The 20,986-nt window shown below is 40.7% G+C and overlaps 2 protein-coding genes across 7 annotated transcripts in view; one reads left to right on the forward strand and one right to left on the reverse strand.

Annotated features, from left to right (window-relative positions):
- The window catches only part of RAB10 (RAB10, member RAS oncogene family), a 75,438-nt gene extending 59,439 nt beyond the window's left edge, over positions 1–15,999 (reverse strand). The window contains exons 1-2 of one of the 3 annotated variants that reach the window (XM_082427582.1): positions 15,350–15,488; positions 2,528–2,607 (exon numbers count right to left, since the gene is read on the reverse strand). In XM_082427582.1, the coding sequence (XP_082283708.1) occupies positions 2,528–2,549 (22 nt within the window). In that variant the 5' untranslated portion in view covers positions 2,550–2,607; positions 15,350–15,488. Of the gene's footprint in view, positions 1–2,527; positions 2,608–7,551; positions 7,638–15,349 lie in introns of all 3 variants that reach the window. The other 2 variants (XM_082427581.1, XM_082427580.1) reach the window with 2 other exon arrangements.
- Positions 16,000–16,143: 144 nt separating this feature from the next.
- The window catches only part of LOC309644125 (uncharacterized protein), a 42,171-nt gene continuing 37,328 nt past the window's right edge, over positions 16,144–20,986 (forward strand). For 2 of the 4 annotated variants that reach the window (XR_014254260.1, XM_082427584.1), the window contains exons 1-2: positions 16,144–18,456; positions 18,840–18,909. Coding sequence is in view for 2 of the 4 variants with exons in the window: in XM_082427584.1 (XP_082283710.1) it covers positions 18,304–18,456; positions 18,840–18,909 (223 nt within the window). In the remaining 2 variants the exon portion in view is untranslated. Of the gene's footprint in view, positions 18,910–20,986 lie in introns of all 4 variants that reach the window. The other 2 variants (XM_082427583.1, XR_014254259.1) reach the window with 2 other exon arrangements.

A 20,986-nucleotide genomic window follows, 5' to 3' on the forward strand; every position in this document is an offset into this window, starting at 1 on the left:
GATTGTTCAAATTCAATGGCTGAGGAAAGCCAAATATGGTCTTAAAAGAAAATCATCCACTGAAGCAGATCATGGCAGTTATGTGAGAAAATTTAACTGACAAATAGCAAGGAGGATGAGTCAAGCTGTAATAGTACTCCATGGTACATTTCAAAATCTACAAAACAACATATGTACAATTGCATTGCATATATCATACAATACCAAGCAGGCACACTGACACCATTGCTTTGAGGAAGATGTGTTTTACAGTAGAAGAGTCAAGAACAAACTAACAAAAATTTTTAATTATTTACTCTTGAAATTAAGTTACCTATAATGCTTTCCTTAAAATTAATGTTTTAAGACCTCCATTTCTTCCCTTCTAGCCACTCATTTCCATCAACCAACAAATTCACCTAACAACAGATGATAAAACAAACTGTATTTGAAAATACAGTTCCCTAAAAAACTCTCACTCAACTGAAGCAATTTTAAACTCAGTAGGTTTGCTAAAATTCAATAGAAGATCAGGAAAAAAGGCAAATGTTTGAAGAAACAGTCCATTCAGCAGGGGCTAAAGCATTCCAAGGGGCTCACGCATTCCAAGGGAGACAGAATGTCAAGGATGAAGATGTTACCTGAGACTGAGGCAAGTTTTAAAAGGCAAATTGTGCTTAACTAAATCACTGCTGGAGTTGGAAATCATCATTTAATAGAAAGACCACAACCTAGGGCAAAGAATAAGAGCATTCATATATATATATATATATTCATCACCAATGACTTAAACAGTGCCTGCTAAAAAGCATAACGTAGAAAAAAAGTAAAAATCAGCTCAAGAAAATGTGTTGGGGGCTAAAGAAGAAAGTTTTTAAAAAGTCCTGTAATCTGTGGCACCTACATATAGACATCTTATTAAAGAAAGTTTTTCAGAAGAGAAATTGAAGAAAAATTAGAGGGGGAACGGGCTTCCCTGGTGGCACAGTGGTTAAGAATCCGCCTGCCAATGCAGGGGACACGGGTTCAAGCCCTGGTCCAGGAAGATCCCACATGCCGCAGAGCAACTAAAGCCCGTGCGCCACAACTACTGAGCCTGTGCTCTAGAGCCCGTGAGCCACAACTACTGAGCCCACTCGCCACAACTACTGAAGCCTGCGTGCCTAGAGCCCGTGCTCCACAATAAGAGAAACCACTGCAATGAGATGCCCAAGCACTGCAATGAAAAGTAGCCCCCCTGCTGCAATTAGAGAAAGCCCACACGCAGCAATGCAGACCCAAGGCAGCCAAAAATAAATACATAAAAATAAATTAAAAAAAAAAGATGAACCAAAATTGATAGGACCACTTTGTAAAATTGTTCAGTACTATCTGCGAAAGCTAGTACCTACCAAAGCTAAATATATGCGTACACCATGACCCAGCAATCCCACCCCTAAATACACACCCAAGAGGAATGCATGCGTATTTTTAAAAAAAGAAAAAGAAAAAGAAAAATTAGAGGGGGAAGTCACGATATTATAGTGTAAAAATTAGTTATTTGAGTATATCAGGTTAACATTGAAATTATTTTTATTCCCTTAAGCACACATTGATCATCAGTCACAAATACTCCACAAAGGAAACTGTCCACCTGTTGCTTAATTTATAGTTACCTGTGTTATATATTATTATTAAATACTTTTATTAGAATATTTTATTGTACAGAGAAATACAAACTGCTAAACCCTGTCTGACTTATTCAAAAAGCCCACTATTCTTGAGGGAGGCATATTAAGTTAAGAGCATGGCTGACTTCCTGGAAGTCCATCTTAGAGCTTAGGTATAAGCCAGTTTCATTAAGATGCTATTTATGGTCCTGACATTCACACATCTGTGCAGACCCTTTTTGAATCCATTTAAAATAGAGAAATTACTTCTGTAAATGTTTCATTCAACATGAAAAAAAAATCCTTATATTTATCCCCCAAACTGTTCACTCACATTTTAAAGGATAATCCTCCAACAATCCTAATACTTGAGAACTAGTGAGTAAATCTTAAATTTACCTCATCCAAGCTCATAACTTTGTTTGGATTATATTCACCCTCAGGCTTCACTTTTCCATCAATGCATCCCAATTTTTAAAATTCTTTCTGAATACAAGAAATAATTTAATTTTATTATAATAAAGCATTTATCCAGCATCGTGTGGAAAAATTATTCCACAAAAGTTAAACTCTGATTATACATACATAAGGCACCAAAACTCATTTTTTATTATGTCTCCAAAATATATCAAACTTTCTACCTCAACAGAGACTACTGAAGATAAAAGAACTTCTTCTAGGGAATTCCCTGGCGGTCCAGTGGTTAGGACTCGGTGCTTTCACTGCCACAGCCGGGATTCAACCCCTGGTCGGGGAACTAAGACCTCGCAAGCCGTGCGGCACGGCCAAAAAAAAAAAAAGGAACTTCTCATTGGCCATAATCATCAATTCACAAATCTGTAACTGTATCGTACGGTAATACAATCTTTAATCTTTGTCTTAGTTTTCAGGTCTCCTACCTAAATGTCTATCTGGTCTCATTTCTGCTGGCTGGACATGTCACCGGCATAAAAACAAAAGTCTGCTGCTTCTTCAGGGTCTAATAAAATGGAATTAAAAAACAAAGTCAGTAAGGCACTAAGAAAACACTAAGTACTACGTGTAGCTTTAATTTAGGTGATTTGTGAATATACGATTTGTTTTCGTCTGTATTATGTTCAGAGGTTAATGGAAGACTAGTCTCTAGATACATGTAAGTGTTACTACCTGACTGTTTAAAATTCTGTATCTTAAAAAAACAAAACAAAACTTTCTTTCATGAGGTATAGCAAACATAACTTTGTAAGACAAGAAAACAGAACAGAAAAATAAGGTGTCTTAAAGAGCATAAATCTTGTATTTCCCACAAATATGAAATGTCTTAGAAGAGCAGCAAAGATATTGAGAATCAGATTCTAACTTAGGTGCTGAGAAAGTGGTATGTTGGTGCACTTTTCAAAATTCTCCACTAGAACTTAAACTCCACAAGGACAGGCACCAAGTTGTACTACTCACCACTGCATCTCTGGTGCTCACAGAGAGTGCCTGACACTTTGCAAAACCTCAACGGCAAGTGCAAAGGCTTATAGCTTAATTTCCTACTTTATTTTTGAAAAATGACTATGGCATACAAATCTTTAATCTATTTTGGATCAGACACCACTTCATACATAAAATAAACTATCTAAAGAGACATAAAACCAAATGTAGCAAAATACTGGCAATTGGTGAATCTAGAGGAAGGATATAAGAGGATTCATTATAATAAGTATCTTTACTGTAGGTCTGAAACTTTCCAAAAGAAGAAAAAAGTTTTCAGAATTCTTACTCACTTAAGCAAACAGCTAACACTTGAACAGTTATTTTGATATTATATTTACCTTCCACAGCACTCTTGTCCATTTATTATGCTGACTATATATTCCCACACACAAAAATATGCAAAAAGACACGAATGGATTTTAAAAAATTCACACGTATCCATTAATGTCCAATTTAAGGAAGGCAAAGCCATTTTAGTAAGACTGAGAATATACAAAGAGGTAGAATAACTTACTCACACTTTGTAAGGAAAAATATTTACTAGCAGGTTTCAAACCAGCTAAAAATCAAGCAGGCGATACCTTATCATTCAAAGCCAAGTGCTGTAATATATAGGACCCACTGCAATCCTCTGACAGATTATGAGTTTGCTGAATCATTTGTTGGTCAGTATTCTATAAAATAGTATACATCGAGAGCAAAAGACCGAAATTTAAGACTACAGTCATACTTTGTTCAAAAAGCAAAAAATACTCTCCCTTCCCCCCAAGTAAATCAGCCAAGAATTATACATCTAAATTAAAGCTCTTTCCTTTAAATGGTGCTGTTGTGAATACTCTGATTCCCTACTACATTCATTTGACTACCCTAAATAACAAAAATATCAGTATTTTGAGGATGGACTAGATATTTACAAGAACAGTAGCAAAGTATCATCCATCCCTAATCCTACTGGATGTTATTTATGAGTTAAAAAGTGGAGTCAAAGATCGTTTGGAGTCAAAAATTACTTCAAATTCCAGTTAAACTAAAAGAGAAAAATCTTTCTGCTCCCTTCTCTCCAAAATCACACCAAAACTTTAAGGAAAACAAGAAATATAAAGAGTTTACCTTCATTGCAATGGATAGACATTGTAACTAACCACAATCGATGAAGAAGTTTATGACCTCAGAACCCACTGAAGAAGATACCAATGAGGAGCAAGCCAATTCACGTCTAAATAGGAGGTTTAGCAATAGGAGGTATTAGGTACCAGGCAGAAAGTAAAGGCCTGATTGAAGGTTTATATAAGGACACCCCAAGACCTAGTCTCCATTTCACATAACCAGATATTACCACTATTCAAGACCTAGCAGGAGTCTAAAGATTTATTCTCTAGAAAATCTGAAACTGACACACTCTGAATTCAGGAACAAGAGGTTCAGTGGAGTGTGGAGATGAAACTAAAACCAGGGAGATTAAAAAGCCCCACCCATGTTTACAAAGCTCATGAACATCTTTTCAAAGACCCATTCTTTTTTTTTTTTTTTTTGGCACTTTTTAAAAAAATCTTATTGAAGTGCAGCTGATTCAACAACCCATTCTTAATTATGAATGTATGTCCTGAAATCACCAATCATTTGAGGAAGGCCTCTAAAATAAAATACAGAATAAAACAAACATGGGTATGGAAAACTCGAAGGAAAAAGAGAGTCAAGAAGAAAATGTCAAAAAAGCTATCTTCCAAGAAAGATACTGTATTTATAAAACAAGAACAGAATGCTTAAAAACAAATTTTAAGGAATAAACCAGAAAAAACACTAGAAATTTAAACATACTACAGCTGAAATAAAATCTTCAATAGAAAAGTTAAAAGGTAAAGTCAAAGAAATCTCCCAGAAAGAACGAATTAGCAAAGCTAGAAAATAGAAAATTATACAATCAATCCAGGAAGTCCAACATCCAACTAAAAACAGAAAATAAAGGGAAGAAAATCACAGGAGGGAAAAACGTAAGAAAACGTGAAGAAGTTAAGGACCTGGAAAGGCCCACCAAGTATCGAGAATGATAGATTTATTTTAAAAAAAGACCCACCCACTGAGGTACATGATCTGTTACCAGGAATTCAAAAAAATTAAAAATCTAAAAACTTCCAGAGACAAACTAGGCCATAAATGATGGATAAAGAATCAGAATGGTATTGTACCTGCCAACAACATCAGAAGCTAAAAGACAAAAGTAATACTTTCAAAATCCTAAGGGAAAATTATTTTCAAACCAGAATCCTAGGCCCTGTCAAACTTTCAATTGAGTGAAAGGAAAGAATTTAGACATTGTCAAATATGGAAAGTCTCAAAAAATTTCCTTTGCCATGTACCCTTTTTGCAAGAAGCTACTAGAGAATGATATGATCCAAGGCAATAAATTAACAACAGTATCTCACGAGAGAGGCTAAGGGAACTGAAGCAAGAAGGAGAAAGACCTAGAAGAGAGGTATCCAGGAAGAAATATATATATCTCTAATAGTTTGACTGTGTAGAAATTCATTCTGAGAGGTTGTTGGAGGATGTTGTAGGAAGACTTGATAATGCGTAAAGGAAATTAATCAAATAAAAAGAACTTTCAACTTCAGAAAAAAGGAAATAGAGTCATAACAGATTATTTGGCTTGATAGGGAATATTCACATGGGCATATTAATGTAACCACTGGATATCAATTTAACAAAAAAAACTGGGATAAAAGTGGGATGAGATTATAACAGGTTAAAATTTTCATCTAATATTAAATTAATACTCAAGAGATGGCTGTATACCTTATCTTTTGAAAACACAGGAGTATATAACAGAAAAGGTAGAAGATGCTTCTAAAGAACAGGACTGAAGATGGAGAGGAAATGAGACAGGAGACTGCTTTTTTTGTTACTATAAATCTTTTAGCAGTTTACTTAACTTCAAATATGTGTACACATCACTGATAAAAATTAACTTTAAAAAGCTTTCAATGGACTTCCCTGGTGGTGCAGTGGTTAAGAATTCACCTGCCAGTGCAGGGGACACAGGTTCAAGCCCTGATCCGGGAAGATCCCACATGCCGTGGAGCAACTAAGCCCATGCGCCACAACTACTGAAGCCCACGTGCCTAGAGCCCATGCTCCGCAAGAAGAGAAGCCACCGCAATGAGAAGCCCGCGCACTGCAACAAAGAGTAGCCTCCGCTCACCACAACTCGTGTGCAGCAACGAAGACCCAACACAGCCAAATAAATAAAATAAAATGTATAAAGAGCTCATAAAACTCAATAGTTAAAAAAAAAAAAAAGAAAAAAGAATGCAATTAGAAAATGGGCAACTGACGTGAACAGATATTTCACCAGAGAACACACAGATGGCAAATAAGAACATAAAAAGATTTTTCAACACCTCTGGCTATCAAGGAAATGCGATTTAAAACAACAGTGAGTGAGATTATTACTACACACTTATCAGGATAGCTAAAACACAAAATAGTAAAACCACCAAATGCTGGTGAAGATGCAGAGAAACAAGATCACTCACACGCTATTGAAGGAATATAAAACAGTACAGCCACTCGAGAAACAGTTCGGTAGTTTCTTATAAAACTAAACATGCAATTACCATATGACCCAGTAATTGCACTATTAGGCATTTATCCCAGAGAAACAAAAATTTATGATCATACAAAACCTTCTACATAAAAATTCATAGCAGCTTTATTTATAACAGCCAAAAACTGGAATCAGCCCAGGTGTTCCCCAATGGGTGAGTCATTAACCAAACTTGGGGAATGCATACCATGAAATACTACTCAATAATAAACAAGGAACTATTGATGCATACAACTTGGATGAATCTCCAGGGAATTAAGCCGACTGAATAAAACCAAATCCCAAAGGTTACATCGTATATGGTTCCATTTATATTACATTCGTGAATGACAAAATTTTATAAATGGAGGACAAATTTCTGGAGGAGACAATGGGGGGGGGTGGAGGGAGGAAAGGGATATAGTTAAAAAAGAACACAAGGGATCCTTGTCCCTTGGAACTGTTCAATATCTTGACTGTGGTGGTTGCTACATGAACCTACAGAAGTGACAAAATTGTAGTGAATTTCATACACACACACACAAATGAGTACAAGTAAAACTAGAGAAATCTGAGTAAGACTGGTGTGCTGTAACAGATGACAATATCCTGGTTGTGATATTATACTACAGTTTCACAAAATGTTACCATTAGGAGAAACTGGGCAAAGTGTACAAGGGATCCTTCTGTATTGTTTTTTACAACTGCATGTGAATCTACAACTGCCTTAATAAAAATGTCAATTAAAAAAAGCCTGCATAAGCATTGCTACTGATATGAAAGAAACAAATCAATACTGTCCTCTGTTCTGATTTTGCTACATTGTACTTTCTGGGTCTCCAGAATAATGGTTTTTTCCATTTTCTAATGTTTTACAACCTTGGATGCTCTGTTTCTGGGTCATGCTGGAAATTTAGTGTTCCATCACCAGTTGCTGTTTTCCCCAAAAATATGATTTTTCATCTCTGGAAAGAAGGACAAACATCAAGCAATCACTTTTGCTTGTAACTCAAAACATATGGTACTACTATCTTCAAAGATAATGTTTTTTCTCATTTGAGATTTACCTTCAGATGAGTTTTCTTCACCAAAATTTTACTCTAGTCATCTTCTCAAATTCCTTTTCTTATAACCCAAATTTAAAGGACTTATTCCATTAACCCCCAATATTCACCTCTTTGAAGGAAGCAAATCCATGACCTTTACAAGACTTTTATCAGTCTTTACGTTCAGACAATGGTCTCAACACTCTCTATAGCTCTTTTACACTCTACCTTTAGGACTGAACCATCTCCATAAGCAGTCTTCCCATGCATATCTCTTAGCTATTCACAAATGTATATTTTGTGCTAAATAATGGTCTCTTATTTGTAAATCAACTCAACAAGCCCCTATTTCTCTGTTAATCACAATTGCTATCACAGCACTGGCTGGGCAACTCTATACTGTTAAAAGTTGAAACAGATTGACAGTATTTCTCCTATCATTCTTTCCCTTTACAAACCAAACAGGAATATCAGTATTTCCTTTGCCACATCTCGTATACCATTATACACCATAATTCTTGAAAATAATTATTTCTAACATTATAAGCTCAGCTCTGCTGTGTTATGCTCTGTTTGCAAAAGACAAGTAACCTGAACAAACCCCTTGGTATTTGGTGCTGAGACTTGTTACTTTCCCACTTCTGTCAAAACAAAGACAAAACAACAATAAACCACTGTAACTCCACTTTTCCTATTAAAATTGATGAGTAGGAGAATGATCCTATCATTAATTTTTTCAAACAAAACAATGAAATTCTCAGGATGAGAAACACAGCCATGAACAGGATTGGATGTGGATTTTAGTCAAAACTCTTTCACTAATTAGCCATATAATCTTCTGCAAGTTACTTCCCCTCATCAGTATCAGTTTCCTGACTCAGTTTCCCTGGTGGTGCAGTGGATAAGAATCCACCTGCCAACGCAGGGGACACGGGTTCGATCCTTGGTCCAGGAAGATCCTACATGCCGCGGAGCAACAAAGCCCGTGCGCCACAACTACTGAGCCTGTGCTCTACAGCCCACAAGCCACAACTACTGAGGCCCGCCCGCCTAGAGCCTGTGCTCTGCAACAAGAGAAGCCACTGCAATAAGAAGCCCGCTCACCGCAATGAAGAGTAGCCCCTGCCCCTGCTCACTGCAACTAGAGAAAGCCTGTGCGCAGCAACTAAGACCCAACGCAGCTAAAAAAAAAAAAAAAAAAAAAAAAAAATTCATTGCAGGGTACTTTCCTGTATTAATATTCCAAGGAGATCTATGTAGATACACACAACAAAAAGACAAACCTGCCTTCAGTATCTGAAAGTACAGACCAGTAATAATAAAGCATGGGAAAGTACCTTAAAGGATCCTGTTGACTTAATGACCACTGGTTAACAGTAGCTATCACATGAAACAGTGAGGGGTTGTCTGTGATTAAATGCTCTTTTATAGAGCTGTGTCAAGTGGCAAAGAGTTTTTTTGGGGCTTTTTGGTAGTAAAATATACATAACATAAAATTGACCACTTAAACCATTTTTTTAATTGCAGTAAAAAAAACACATAACATAAAAATATACCAACTTAACCAGTTTTAAGTGTATAGTGCAGTAGTGTTAAGCGTATTCGCACTGATAACAGATCTCCAAAACTCCTTCATCTCATAAAACTAAAACTATACTATATCCATTAAACAACTCCCTATTTCCCCCTCCCCCCAGTCCCTGGGAGACCATCATTCTACTTTCTACTATTCTACTTTCTGTTTCTATGAATTTGACAACTTTAAATACCTCATATAAATGGAATCATGCAGTATTTGTATTTCTGCGCATGTTAACCATTTCTAAGTATACAATTCAGTGGCATTAAATATATTCACACTGCTGTGCAACCATCACCACTATCCATCTCCAAAACTTTTTCATCTTCCCAAACTGAAACTCTGTACCCTTTAAGCAATAATTCCCCACTAACTGAAATTCTGTACACATTAGCCAATAACTTCCCATTACCCAGTCCCCAGGCCCTGGTAACCACTATTCTACTTTCTCTATGAATTGACCTATTCTAGGCACCTCACATAAATGACTTGATGCAGTATTTGTCCATTTGTGTCTGGCTTGTTTCACTTAGCATAGTGTTTTCAGTGTTTATTCATGTTGTAAAATCTATCAGAATTTCACTCCTTTTTAAGGTTGAATAATATTCCATTGTATGTATATGCTACATCTTGTGTATCCATTCATTGGTCTATGGACATTTGGGTTGTTTCCACCTTTCGGCTACTGGGAATAATGCTGCTAAACAGACAATAACAAATGTTGGTGAGGATGTGGAGAAATAAAACCCTGGTGCAGTGCTATGGGAACATAAAGCTGTGCAGCCACTGTGGAAAACAATATGGTGGTTTCCCAAAATATTAAAAATAGAATTATGGTATGATCTAGCAATGCCACTTCCAGGTATATACCCAAAAGAACTGAAAGCAGGGACTCGAACAGATAAGTCTATGACAAAGTTCTTTTTTTTTTTTTTTTTTAACCAAAGTTAATTTTTGATGTCAGTCATCCTAATGGATGTGAAGTAACGTCACATAGTGGTTTTGATTTGCATTTCCCTAATGATTAGTGATGTTGAACATCTTTTCATGTGTTTACTGGCCATCTGTGTATCTTCTTTGGGAAAATCTCAGGACAGTTCTTAATCCTAAAAATACATGTTCAGGGGCTTCCCTGGTGGCACAGTGGTTGAGAGTCTGCCTGCCAATGCAGCGGACATGGGTTCGAGCCCTGGTCTGGGAGGATCCCACATGCCGCGGAGCAACTGAGCCCATGAGCCGCAACTACTAAGCCTGCGCGTCTGGAGCCTGTGCTCCGCAACAAGAGGGGCCGCGACAGTGAGAGGCCCGCGCACCGCGATGCAGAGTGGCCCCCACTCGCCACAACCAGAGAAAGTCCACGCACAGAAACGAAGACCAAACACAGCCAAAAATAAATAAATAAATAAAGTGTAAAATTAAAAAAAAAAAAAAAATACACGTTCAAATGAAAGAAATTCCTTAGGCGGGCTTCCCTGGTGGCGCAGTGGTTGGGAATGCGGGGGACACAGGTTTGAGCCCTGGTCCGGGAAGATCCCACATGCCGCAGAGCAAGTAAGCCTGTGCACCACAACTACTGAGCCTGCGCTCTAGAGCCCATGAGCCACAACTACCGAGCCCGCGTGCCACAACTACTGAGCTCGCGTGCCTAGAGCCGGACCTCTGCAACAAGATAAGCCACCTCAATGAGGAGCCCTCGCACCGCAACAAAGACCCAACACAGTCAAAAATAAATAAATAAATAAATAAATAAATTTTTTTTAAAAAGAAAGAAATTCTTTAGGCACACTGGCATTCCTGCAGCATGAGCCACTGCCTGGGTGTCACAGCAAAGTCCTGTCACGTTTAATATGAAAAAGGTTTTGCTCAATTCTCTAAAAAGCAGCCTCTCCATATAAAATGGTCTCATTTCAATTAAATAAACCAATTCTTAAATGCATGTTTAGTGGAACCATCCTACTCTTCCAACGCTTAGTAAAAACACTCAGAAAGACAACAAAAAGGGTGTGTTCATTATACCCCTCCCAGAGGCAAGAGTCTTTACCAATTTAATTTTTTACATGGAACCCAGAGACTCCATTTCCCAGTGAAAGACAGTCCTTACAGAAAAAGTAATATGAAGTCGAGGGGTGGAGGGAGGATTAACAACACCAAAAGATAGCACTTTCAGTATAACAGCCTACAAAAAATTTCTGCTTTGGGACAAGTCCAAGTAACTACCGTATCACGAAAGGGTAATGCTTTCCTGAGCTCATACTGCCAACAGGGTTATAGCCAAATCAACCAATGAAATCTGCTCATCCAAAACCAGTAACTCTCTTTAGCAAATACTTCAACAATCTGAATTTCCAAGACCAGTTTTACCCTAAAATTACTCTATTAGCCAAACAGCTGATTTTCTTAAGTAAAATCTGACCTCAATCTACTTCACATATTTAATGCTCAGAAAATAGATAGACAAGAAATGTTAAAATAAAACTAGCCAATTCTAGAGGATGCTGATTATACTTACCACCTGTCTGTCTGCCTGCCTTCATTCACTATTTACCATGCACCCATTAAATGCAGGGATTCTTCTAGGTGCTTAGCATCTATCAGCTTAAAAAAAAAAAAGACAAAGCCCTCTGCCCTTGTGCAGCTTATATTCTAGTGCCCTTGGATTCACTTTGCGATTGGTGAGTGTGGAACATACCAGTAATTTGTTTTTACAGCTCTGTCTGCAATAAATCTGACCATAAACATCATACACAATTTCTGGCATAGATGTGTGGGAAGTGAAAAAAATACAGAAAAATTTAAATACGGTAGTCTGTGTAAGCACTGTAAGTAAGCACCATAAGCCTATACAAATTATTTCTTCCAAGAATCAATAACCAATAAGTAATTGAAATGACTGTGCCTAAAATAATGAGGGCCAGCGTTATACTGGCAGTTTGGCCCTACTGAACACCTGCAAGGTAACAACTTCTGTCCAAACCTCAAGAGGTTTTAATAATCAAGTAACAACTCAAATTTCAGTATCATTCATAATTAGAGAGTGCTCTAAATTTTTTAAAAAGAAAAGCAAAACAAAAAAACATCCTAGTCAACTGATGAAATTTAAAATGTCCTAAAAGTAGTACTCATTCCAAGTATCTCTAATCATCTGCACATTAGCCAACTGGCTAGTTTATACTGTTTAAACATGCACTGTCCAATATGGTAGCACTAGCCACACTCAGCACCTGAAATGTGCCTAATCTAAATTGAGATGAGCTGTAAGTATAACATACACTCTGTAGAAAAAGAATGTAAAATGTCTCAACTACTTTTTAATCTTGATTACATAATAAAATTTTAAGACTGGATAACATGAGTTAAAATATAGTATTAAATACTTCTTTTACTTTTTAAATGTGGCTACTAAAAAATATGATCTATGTGACTCACATTATATTTCTTTTGGATGCACTGGTGTAAGATGCCAGCAGACTTCTAAACCTGCACACAGAGCTAATACATGCAGTGTGTTGGAGCTGTACTCAGAATTTTACACCCATGTATTTATCCATTTCTCAGCTTACACTGTTCAATATATCTTATATATCAAAGTATCACACATATCAAACACTTTTATATCAAAATATGAAAGTTTCAGAATCTAAAGTGAATTGTTTAGCAGAGCACTAGCAAATATTTGTGTGACCACTGCATGCAGGGCAGTCAATCCGTAAAGTAACTTGTTCTGCCTCACTTCAGCAGCAGAAGGGTCACAAGTTCCATATATAGCTAGTGTGCATGCACTGTGCTCCTCCAGTGTGCCTGGCACCATGCTAGGTGCTTTGCTCTCAATGACCCATAATATCCTCACAACTACCTTATGTGATAGGTACTATTATTAACACTATTTAAAGAAGAAACAAGCAGACAGAGATTAATTAACTTGCCAAGGTTCCATAACTAGTAACCTGTGGAACTAGGATTCCAACCCAGCAGGTTTGATCCCAAATTACTACACATTTTCCCTAGTAAAAAGACTACACAAGGGAATTCCCTGGCGGTTCAGTGGTTAGGACTCCCAGCTTTCACTGCAGAGGGCGCAGGTTCAATCCCTGGTCAGGGAACTAAGGTCCCCGCAAGTCTTGCGGGGCAGCCAAAAAAAAAAAAGTAAAAAAGAAAGACTACACAAGAAGATTATGTCATTATCTTACAGGATTGGGCTTTAGTTGAGGGTATGCACTCATTAAAAAAGACAAGAGTAGATGGAGTTAATGTTTTACTTCCTACCCTCCACCCCCTACCCTTCTCAACGACAGGTTAAAGTTGACCACATGAATTAAATCCCTGATCTTACTACAGGTTTATTCTATGCTCCCCTTTCCAAAAAGGCCCTATCCCACCCCTGTGGTCCAATTCCTATTTGTCCTTCAGACTTCATTTTAGACATCATCTCCATGCAAGCGCCTAATTTAGGCTAGTCACCCCTCCTTCCTATGCTCACCCCCATTGTAGCACTTTCCACACTCTACTGTGATTGTCCTCACTAGAAGACTGCTCCTTAAGAGGTCTATTGTGTTCACTTATCTATCCCCAGTGCCTAAAACAGTGCCTAGCATTAGGTGCTCCATAAATATTTACTGAACTATCTAACTACCTGACCCACCCAGATACAGCTGAAAGTGGAAATATTAAAAGTAAACATAGTGGTAGGAAGTGCTAACCCACAGGCAGAGAACAAGTTCTAAGTTTCGTGAAATTTATGACAGGTCTAGAGAGCAGTATGACACTCAGAAAATAATGATTACAATGACCCCCTCCCCCCAAAAAAGGGAGTAAAATCAAAACCTAGTTAAAATGATCACTTGCCCAATTTAAATTCAGTAAAATTTGTTTTATGAAAATGAATTAAGTAGCTGACAAATATTTATCACAAGAAATCCAAATCAACGATTCCAAATGCTATAAACTGTTTGAAGTCAGCTTAATTGTGACCATTCCCAGAGTTCAAAGAAGACTACAGTTGCTTCTTTCAAAAATCATCTTAATATAAAACTAGTTACACTTAAAAATGGGTTTCATTGCACTGCCCAAACGCTGTGTTCTGGGCCCCAAGTGACAGAGACAACCATGTGTCCTTTAAGATATTTATTGTGTGTGGGGAAAAAACGGATTTCACATACAACCCATTTAACACAATTCGTGTTAATGCACTAAATTTTCTCAGCAGAGTCAGATGGGACTTTCCTACAGCGTTCCCTTTTCTTTTCCTAAACGGGAAACCGATTTAAAAGGTCAATCTTTAGCTCTTACTTTCACACTAAATAATTCTGAAACATGAGGTGAAAAGTACATTATAAGTCCCAAGGCTATGACTGGCAAGACAGTTCCCTGGAAATTCTAGAGTAAAACAGAAGGGAGAACTTCATTCTTTCGGGTTCGAGGACAGAAGCTGATCGTCTCCATTAGATTACTGCTTCTGTTGATGTCTCGAACAGCTCTGTGAGCAAACATGCCAGAGAGTCCCACCCCAAGCACGAAGAGCCTCCAATTGTTTGACACATCAATGGGTTAGTCAACGCCGAGCAACTCACTTTTCCCTTCTAATTTACCTTAATTATTCCTCACACAAATCCTCAAGTTTACTTTAAGACCCCATGGAATCTTCTCTTTGCCCTGAAGTATGAATCCAGGCCTTTACCAAATGACTCCTAGTGCTTCAGTCCCAACCACCAAAATAAATCCCTTACAAATATCGTACAGCTAGTAACGCCACACCAACATGGAAAAAGCCAATCCAGACGCTTAAAGAAATAGGATTCTAGAACGCTGTTAATGCTGCATATTTTGTAACAGCAGGCACTGAGCAGAGTGAGACTTGAAAGCAAAAGACCGGATGCAAAGCTTGGGAAGACCCCGCCCCAGAAAGCTCAATGCCGATTCAAACAGTAACTTGGGTCGGTCGCTTGGAATCAGAATCACTGAAACAAAGGCGTATATTACTGGAAGCAAGATGTCTGGAATAAAAGAAACGGTCTGCAGATGCAGAGACCGCACACCACCCTCCCACAGGTCTTACCTATGGTGGAAATAAAGGTGGTATTGAAGGCATCATCCGAAAAACGAAAAAGGACGCAGGTCTTCCCCACTCCCGAGTCCCCGATCAGGAGCAGCTTGAAAAGCAGGTCGTACGTCTTCTTCGCCATTGGGAGGAGCGGCACAGGCTCTCGCCGCCGGCGGCCCCAAGGGATCGGTCCCTCTCACTACGGCCAACTCCTCCTCTCTCGGGCGTTCTCAGGCCGGAGGACCGGGGAAGCGTGGGAAAAAGGAGGGCTCGAGAGGGCGCGGGCGACCTAGGAACGGCCTCGTCGAGGAAGCCCCGACGGTGGCTGCGTTCGGTGCCTCCGAGGGCGGCGACCGCGGCTCCGCAGCCTCTCCCAGCCGCTCCGCCCGGTTCCGGGGAGTCGGTCGGGACAAAATGGCCTCCCCTCCCCCCTCAGGGCTGCTCGGCCGGGACGCTCCCACGGGCGAGCAAGCAAGCTCGGCCGTCGAGGGAGAGCGGCGGGCGTGAAGACAGTATCCCTCGCGAGCAGCCGCTCTGCCCTAGAACGCGGCGATGGCAGCGAAGGAGGACCCGGAGCCGACGAGCTCAGCTACATAGCCACAGGAAGCCAAGCCGCCCCGGCCAGAGCCACCTTTTCCCCGTGCCCTCTCACGCCGGCGTGCGCGCTGCCTGAGACGCACGCAAGGACGTACGCCCGCCCTCCCCTCGCGCCCTCGCCCTGCGGGCCGCCTCTGCGCACGCGCGCCAGAGGGTGTGGGGGTCCGCGGGGGTGAGGAGTGGAGCTCTAGGTCTCCGAGCCTCAGTCTAAGGCCCGACGGAGACTAGAGAGGGGAGGGGCGAGAGAGGGCGAGGCCGCGGGCGCGCTCCCTGCGGCCGTCTGATAGGGTGCGCGGCGTTATGAGCACGCCCCGCGGGGGGCGCTGCCTAGTGATTGCGCAGGCGCGGCATGCTGGAGTAGCGCCTTGACACCCCCTGTTTTCCTCCTGTGGTCGCTCTCCGGGCTCAGCTGAGGATGCTTCGGGTCGCATTTGGCGCGTGTGTTTCGCTGAGAGTCTTGGCGCAGCCAAGGGCTTGGGTCGCCGTGTGTTCCTGTGTAGCTGTAGCTCGTAAATGCGAGAAAAAGTAGCGCCCTGAGTCATTTAACAGCCTCTTTGCTAAACTGAGGCGCATCCTGGAGTGCCCTCTCTCGTGGCTAGTCGGGGCGGGGGAAACATTAAGCTCCGTCCCGGTTTACTTAAGGAACCAGAGTTGGCGTTCAAGAGAGCAGGAGTTTGAAATGGGAAAAACTGGCCACGCTGCTCAAGTTGGGATGATGTAATCTGCCCTCCAGGGCGAGGAGTAGAGGGCCGAGGAACACTTGGGTGCAGGGCGAACCTCCCCGCCAAGTGGAAGCGCCGGTGAGAACCGGCTCCAGAACTTGGACACTTCTTTTAAAATTAATTAATTTATTTATTATTTATTTTTATTTTTGGCTGCGTTGGGTCTTCGTTGCTGTACGCAGGCTTTCTCTAGTTGCGGCGAGCTGGGGCTACTCTTCGTTGCGGTGCGCGGGCTTCTCTTTGCGGTGGCTTCTCTTGTTGCAGAGCACAGGCTTTAGGAGCATGGGCTTCAGTAGTTGTAGCACGCGGGCTCAGTAGTTGTGGCTCGGGGACTCTAGAGCGCAGGCTCAGTAGTTGTGCACTGGCTCTAGAGCGCAGGCTCTGTAGTTGTGGCGCACAGGCTTAGTTGCCCCGCGGCATGTGGGATCTTCCCAGACCAGGGCTCGAACCCGTGTCCCCTGCATTGGCAGGTGGATTCTTAACCACTGTGCCACCGGGGAAGCCCTTGGCCACCCTTTTGCAATAGGGAGAGCCCAAGAGCACCGTGCAGAGGAAGCGGGGCCCCTCCCTGCCGCCAGAATCGAACCACCAGTGTACCAAATTGAGAGATAGTGAAGCCAACCCCAACCCCGTTGCCTTTTCCTTGCACTTTCTTTTCATAGGCCTAGCACTCTTCCTTCCCTCTCTTTCCATCAGTCTCAGGTATACCTTCCCTTTCTTCTTCCTTTCTGTAGTTTAAATGTTCATACTCCTGCCCTACCTTTCTTAGTGTGCGTCATGGCTCCAAAGCACACCTAGGATGTGATGGCAGAGTAGTTGAACCTGGTGGGCTGGTTCAACCCGATACAGGAGAAAACCCTGAGACATCTGGAAAGCAAGAAACAGGAATTGCAAGAGAAGTAAAAACTGCATTTTTACACCCCACCACCACCAAAATGTTTGTGTATTTAATATGTAATTAAAATTAGTCTTTAGGCAGTAGGGTAATCGTATTTCAGTCTCCCGTTCTTTGAAGACCTGTCTTACATTCTTCTTTTCCAGCTACCCCTAAAGCTTCGTTTCTGAAGATGCCTGTCTTCTTTAATCTCACTCTCCAGTTTGTTTCTGGGATTGCTCTTGTCATTTAAACCTTATCCTCTATGAATCATTCTTTCTCCAATTGGGAATGTCTTATTGGGAATAATGCCACAATTCTAAAATAGCCGAGCCATGCAAATCACAAAATGAGCTATGGTCAGTGCTTCACAGGTTTGTCATCAATTCAGAGTTATAACATTCAGGAAAATCATCAGTATTAATATGATTCTCCCTTTCAAAAGAACTACGATTAACTCAAGCCCCAATGTTGTGAAGCATTTTAGAAAGTTATGATTTTTAAACATAGAAATCCTAATTAGTTCCACTACATAAATGTTGGGGACAGTGGGCAACTAAAAATGAAAAATAATTTTTTAAAAATTTCTTTGTTTATCCCAGTTGTTTCCAACAGTTTTATCAGTTAGAGCCTTTTCTCCATGCACTCAATATTCTGGAACTTTAGTAATTAATTATACTATTAACGAAGTTTATTTAGTATTGGATCAGGATCCTAGAAGTTTAGAGCTGTAATATCTTTTAAGTCATAATTCAACTCCTGCACATAATTTACAGATGAGTCTAAGGATCAGGGAGGTTAGGGACTTGCCAGAGGTCACAGGGAGGTTAGGGACTCGCCAGAGGTCACACTGGCAGTGGCAGAGCCGGCCACTATATGCGCAAGGGAAAAGGGAAGAACACCTCTACAGGACATCATACTGCAAGAAGGTGAGAATTGGGAGGCTCAGCCAGTACTTAATGTTTGGCTTCCCTAAAATTAATTAAAGGTTTTGCTACAGTGAGGCCTAAGCCTCAAGCCCTGTCTCCCACTGAAGGCCACTAGAGTGATCAGGCATGATCTCTGACTCTAGAAAATAAGAATAAAATGGGAGTCTATGTAGGCCTAAAGGTAAACCTAGAGTTGCAAAGTAATATTTGATAATAATTGAAACAGTGAAAATGCCAATTTAGTAGTAGCTTGGGGCTTATACCTGTTTTTAAAAATTGCTCTGTACAGAATCTAGTCCAAATATTTGCAAAGCCAAGAAAGAAAATAGGTATATTTATATGTTCATACCAGTAATTAAGGTATTATCTCTATATTTTTCTAGAAAGTGCACAGCTGGCCAGCTCATGGGTCCAGTCTTCAGCTTCAACTTTCAGGACCTGCCTCTACAACATGTAAGAAATCCCTGCGTGAAAAGATACTGACTCAGGATTGTCTTTATCATTCTTCCCACATACATTTTCCAGTCTGTCTCCCTGATTTCTTCCTCTTTAATCTCCCTGCCCCTTGCTCTCTCTGTTCGTTTTAAGAATGAAGTCTTCCCAGGGACTTCCCTGGTGGCACAGTTGTTAAGAATCTGCCTGCCAATGCAGGGGACATGGGTTTGATCCCTGGTCCGGGAAGATCCCACATGCCGCGGAACAACTAAGCCCGTGTGCCACAACTACTGAGTCTGCGCTCTAGAGCCTGTGAGCCACAACTGCTGAGCCCGCCTGCCACAACTACTGAAGCCCGCACATGTAGAGCCCGTGCTCCGCAACAAGAGAAGCCACTGCGATGAGAAGCCCGCGCACCGCAATGAAGAGTAGCCCCCGCTCGCCGCAACTAGAGAAAGCCCGCGTGCAGCAACGAAGACCCAACGCAGCCAAAAATTAATTAATTAATTAATTAATTTTTTTTTTTTAAAAAAGAATGACGTCCTCCCTTGAATGGCAGCCCCACTGCTAAGTCATCACCTTGCTGTAAAACCTACCCCTCCAGTTCCTGGGACTTTGCCTATTTACTACTGCCTAGTTCCTGTGTTCATGCTCTCATTCTTCCCCAGGGCCTTCTTAGAGGAAGGTCTTTGTTTGACCTTCCTGATGCTAAGTACTGATTGCCCAGAGGCTACCACCCACTGTTCTTATCACCATAGCCTGCCAGTATTCTGCTCTGCCTTCATATCTTGATTTAGTCCTACCTCCTGTTTGAGAATTACTGGCCCATGAGCCTTCCCCAGCACATTGGATGTGTTTGTTCTAATCTCCAGGAATATCTCAGTTCTGAAATGCTGGCCTCCTCACCTGGCACTTAAGGAGCTTCAGGCCCCAGCCAACGAACTTTATTTCCTACCCTATCTATCTTCCACATACTAGTCTCTAGACAGGCTGAACTACTCATCTTTCTCACAGTTACTCTGTATCTTCTTGATTTCATGCTTAGTTTACTGTGGTTCTCTCCATGCAGAATGCACGCTGCTCCTCACCCCACCTACATCCCTTCAACTTAAATGTCCTCACCATAGCCTGTCTTGCCCAGCACACTCTCTAAGAAGGAACTTGTTCCTCCTTTGAACTCCCTAGCACTAAAAAATCAAGTATGTTTCCTCCTTTTCATTTCCACAAATAATACATATTTACTTTTAGAAACTTAAAACCTGCAGGTAATCAAAACAAAAATTTTAATTATTAAAAATTCTACCCCAGAGATAGCCACTATTAGCATTTTGGTGAATAGCTATGTGGATATTCTTCTTCCCACAACTCTTTATTTAGACATTTTTTATGACACATTTTCTATATTTTCTGAAAGACATTTATGTACATATCTTATTTTCTCAAACTGGAATATCCTTGAGGGCTGTGACTATTGCATACATCACTTTGCACAGTGCCTTGAATATATCAGAACATCAAAACATGTTTAGTGAAGGAAAAAGCAAATGAAATTCAGAGAGAGATTCACTTTTTTTTTTTTTCTTGGAAAGCAGTACTAATTTGGAGAAACTTTCAAGATGCTGGGGGTGGGGGTGGGGGGTGGAATTGAAAATTCAAAAGAAGTGAATGGGAAGATAATACCTTTGGAGCAATATTTTATTAATTTTAGAAAATACATGAAGAACTCACCTAACTCCATTTTAGAGTTTATTTCTATGAACAAGAAATACTGTTAGGACTAATGGAGCAACTGTGATATAGTGGAATGAACACTTAACTTGGAATCACATAACATAGACTCAAGAACCAACTGTGTGGGCTTCCCTGGTGGCGCAGTGGTTAAGAATCCGCCTGCCAATGCAGGGGACACGGGTTCTAGCCCTGGTCCGGGAGGATCCCACATGCCGCAGAGCAACTGGGCCCGTGCGCCACAAATACTGAACCTGTGCTCTAGAGCCTGCAAGCCACAAGTACTGAGTCTGCGAACCACAAGTACTGAAGCCCACGTGTCTAGAGTCCGTGCTCCCAGCAAGAGAAGCCACCGCAATGGGAAGCC

Source organism: Balaenoptera physalus (genome assembly GCF_965194825.1).
Source record: "Balaenoptera physalus genome assembly, chromosome: 15".
NCBI classification, from domain to species: domain Eukaryota; kingdom Metazoa; phylum Chordata; class Mammalia; order Artiodactyla; family Balaenopteridae; genus Balaenoptera; species Balaenoptera physalus.